At 39.7% G+C, this 2,104-nt stretch overlaps 1 protein-coding gene across 1 annotated transcript in view; it reads right to left on the bottom strand.

Moving 5' to 3' along the window:
• Positions 1–693: 693 nt before the first annotated feature.
• ZIC2 (Zic family member 2) overlaps positions 694–2,104 on the bottom strand; it is a 5,511-nt gene continuing 4,100 nt past the window's right edge. Inside the window, exon 2 of the mRNA XM_081948168.1 lies at positions 694–2,100. Coding sequence (XP_081804294.1) covers positions 1,877–2,100 — 224 coding nt within the window. The 3' untranslated portion in view covers positions 694–1,876. The remainder of the gene's footprint in view (positions 2,101–2,104) is intronic.

Genomic DNA, 2,104 nt, shown 5'->3' on the forward strand with positions numbered 1-2,104 from the left:
ATTTTACTGAGATATAGCCAGAATGTATGTCTCTCTTTTAAAAATAAATCAACCGCCCAACTTCTTAGCTTCATTACACATTCATTATCATGTAAACATATAAAAAGCAACAGAGAAAACCCACCACTTCAAGAAGTTAGGGTATTCTTAGAGATAATAAATGCATTAATATAAACCAAGAGACTAGTAGTTCAGATATGATTAGTTTGGACCCAGTGGAAGTATAAAACTGAAACAAATGAAGCATTTCAGTTAAAAGGTACAAGTCATTATTCAAACTTCTGTTTATTTTAAGCTCCTCTTTATTTCCAAAGGGTGAAAAATGAAGCCCATGTTAAGTCTTCTGCTAAGCTGGCATTCAGACTGCAAAGGTACCCCAGGGGCCTTTCTCCAAGTTTTGCACAAGGCAATCCTATGTGTGTCTATTGAGTAGTAAGACTCTCTGTGCCCATTCTAACTTACTCTCAAGTAAATGTAGATTTGCAAGTTCAGCCTGCAATTCTGCGGAAGGGTTATACTATTTGAGCTTCAGAAATGTAAAATGAGTTTTACAATTAAAAAAGAAACTAGCAGTGTTTCTTTTGTATAATTTCTACAATTATGTTTGATTTTAATTGCTTTTAAAAATCAACTTAACAGTCTCACTCTAACCAAGTATGAACACTTTTAATTTATTGGGATAAGGATAAAGATATATGTGGATTAAAAATATCATGGACTGCAGTTTCAACACATTTTATTATATTTCTGTATGCATTACTCTCAAAAAAATCACAAGAAATGATGAAACCACATAAACCTCCAAATAAAAAAATTCTGAAACAGTTTAGGCTCACAATTGTACATATTTATAGTTAAGAAACATTTTTTATAAATACTGTTTCCTCTGTAGCAAGTTAATACCATAATTTAATTACAAATGGATAAATATGGCAATAGGTATTTACACAAGGAAGGGTGTTATTACGAAAAAAAATCCCTAACAGCACTACGTTTATTTTCCCTACCACCCCACCCCCACAAATTTCCAAACAGGAACTAGCAAAAAGCACTAAAACATCACATGTAAACCCAGCTAACAGAAAATACATTCACAAGTGTTGGGAGAAGGGGGAAATTTATCTGGGTCGTTTTGAAAACAACATAGAGACTTTGGCACTTTTTAAAAAAATCTTTCAGATCTATATTTCAATGAAGTTTACAATCAAAGTTGCCTCTTTTAAAGGGAACACAATATTCAATACCACGATTACAGGAGAGAGAAAAACCATTTGCTTTCATGTTTTTTCCCTTCTCCCCTTTTAAAATAGATGAATTCAAAAACTAGGAATGGGGAGAGGTGAAGAGAAGAGAAGAGAAAAGAGAAGGATGCTCAAGAGGCAAAAAGAGCTCTGAGTGGGAAATGATAAAGGGAAAGCAATCCATAGCTCACAAAGTGGACCAATTTCTATACAATAAGAAAAGGTTGATTACCACCTTGGATTCTTCTATGTACACTGGGAGAGATGGACGAGCTCTGATCTTTTGTTCCAAGGCGCTTGGAGGACAAATCTCTGCATACTTGCAAGTGTGGATGCAGCGGCTGTCTCTGGGTGGGGAGAATCCTTTGCTGCTTTGAAGACTTCCTTCTCCTTCCTCTCCTCCTTATTCCTCTTTTTTTTTGTTTTTTTAAAAGAGTCCCTATCCGCATTTCTCTCTCTCTCTCTCTCTCTCTCTCTCTCTCTCTCTCTCTCTCAAATCTTTCTCTCTGCTTCGGAATGTTTTCGAATTCAAGCAAAAGGAGAAAAAAGAGAGTGAATGAGAGACAGTTGCAAAACGGACTCCGACTGCTTGGCCCCCAGGGATCCAAGAAGAGTGGCAGCAGCACTGGGCGTCCTCAGACGTACCACTCGTTGAAATTGGAGGTGAGGCTACTATGGCTCCCGCCGCCACCGCCGCCGCCGCCGCCCGAGCCACCCGTGCCACTGCTGCTACCGCTCCGATGAACTGCAGGCGCCGCCACCGCTGCTGCGGCGGCGGCGGCTGCCGCAACAGCTGCCGGAGACAAATTGGAGGCGGCCGTACTTTGGGTCTCTGTGCTGGGTGACACCAAACCGGGAGGGGT

The sequence above is a fragment of the Natrix helvetica genome (assembly GCF_964273705.1).
Source record: "Natrix helvetica genome assembly, chromosome: 3".
Lineage (NCBI taxonomy): Eukaryota > Metazoa > Chordata > Lepidosauria > Squamata > Natricidae > Natrix > Natrix helvetica.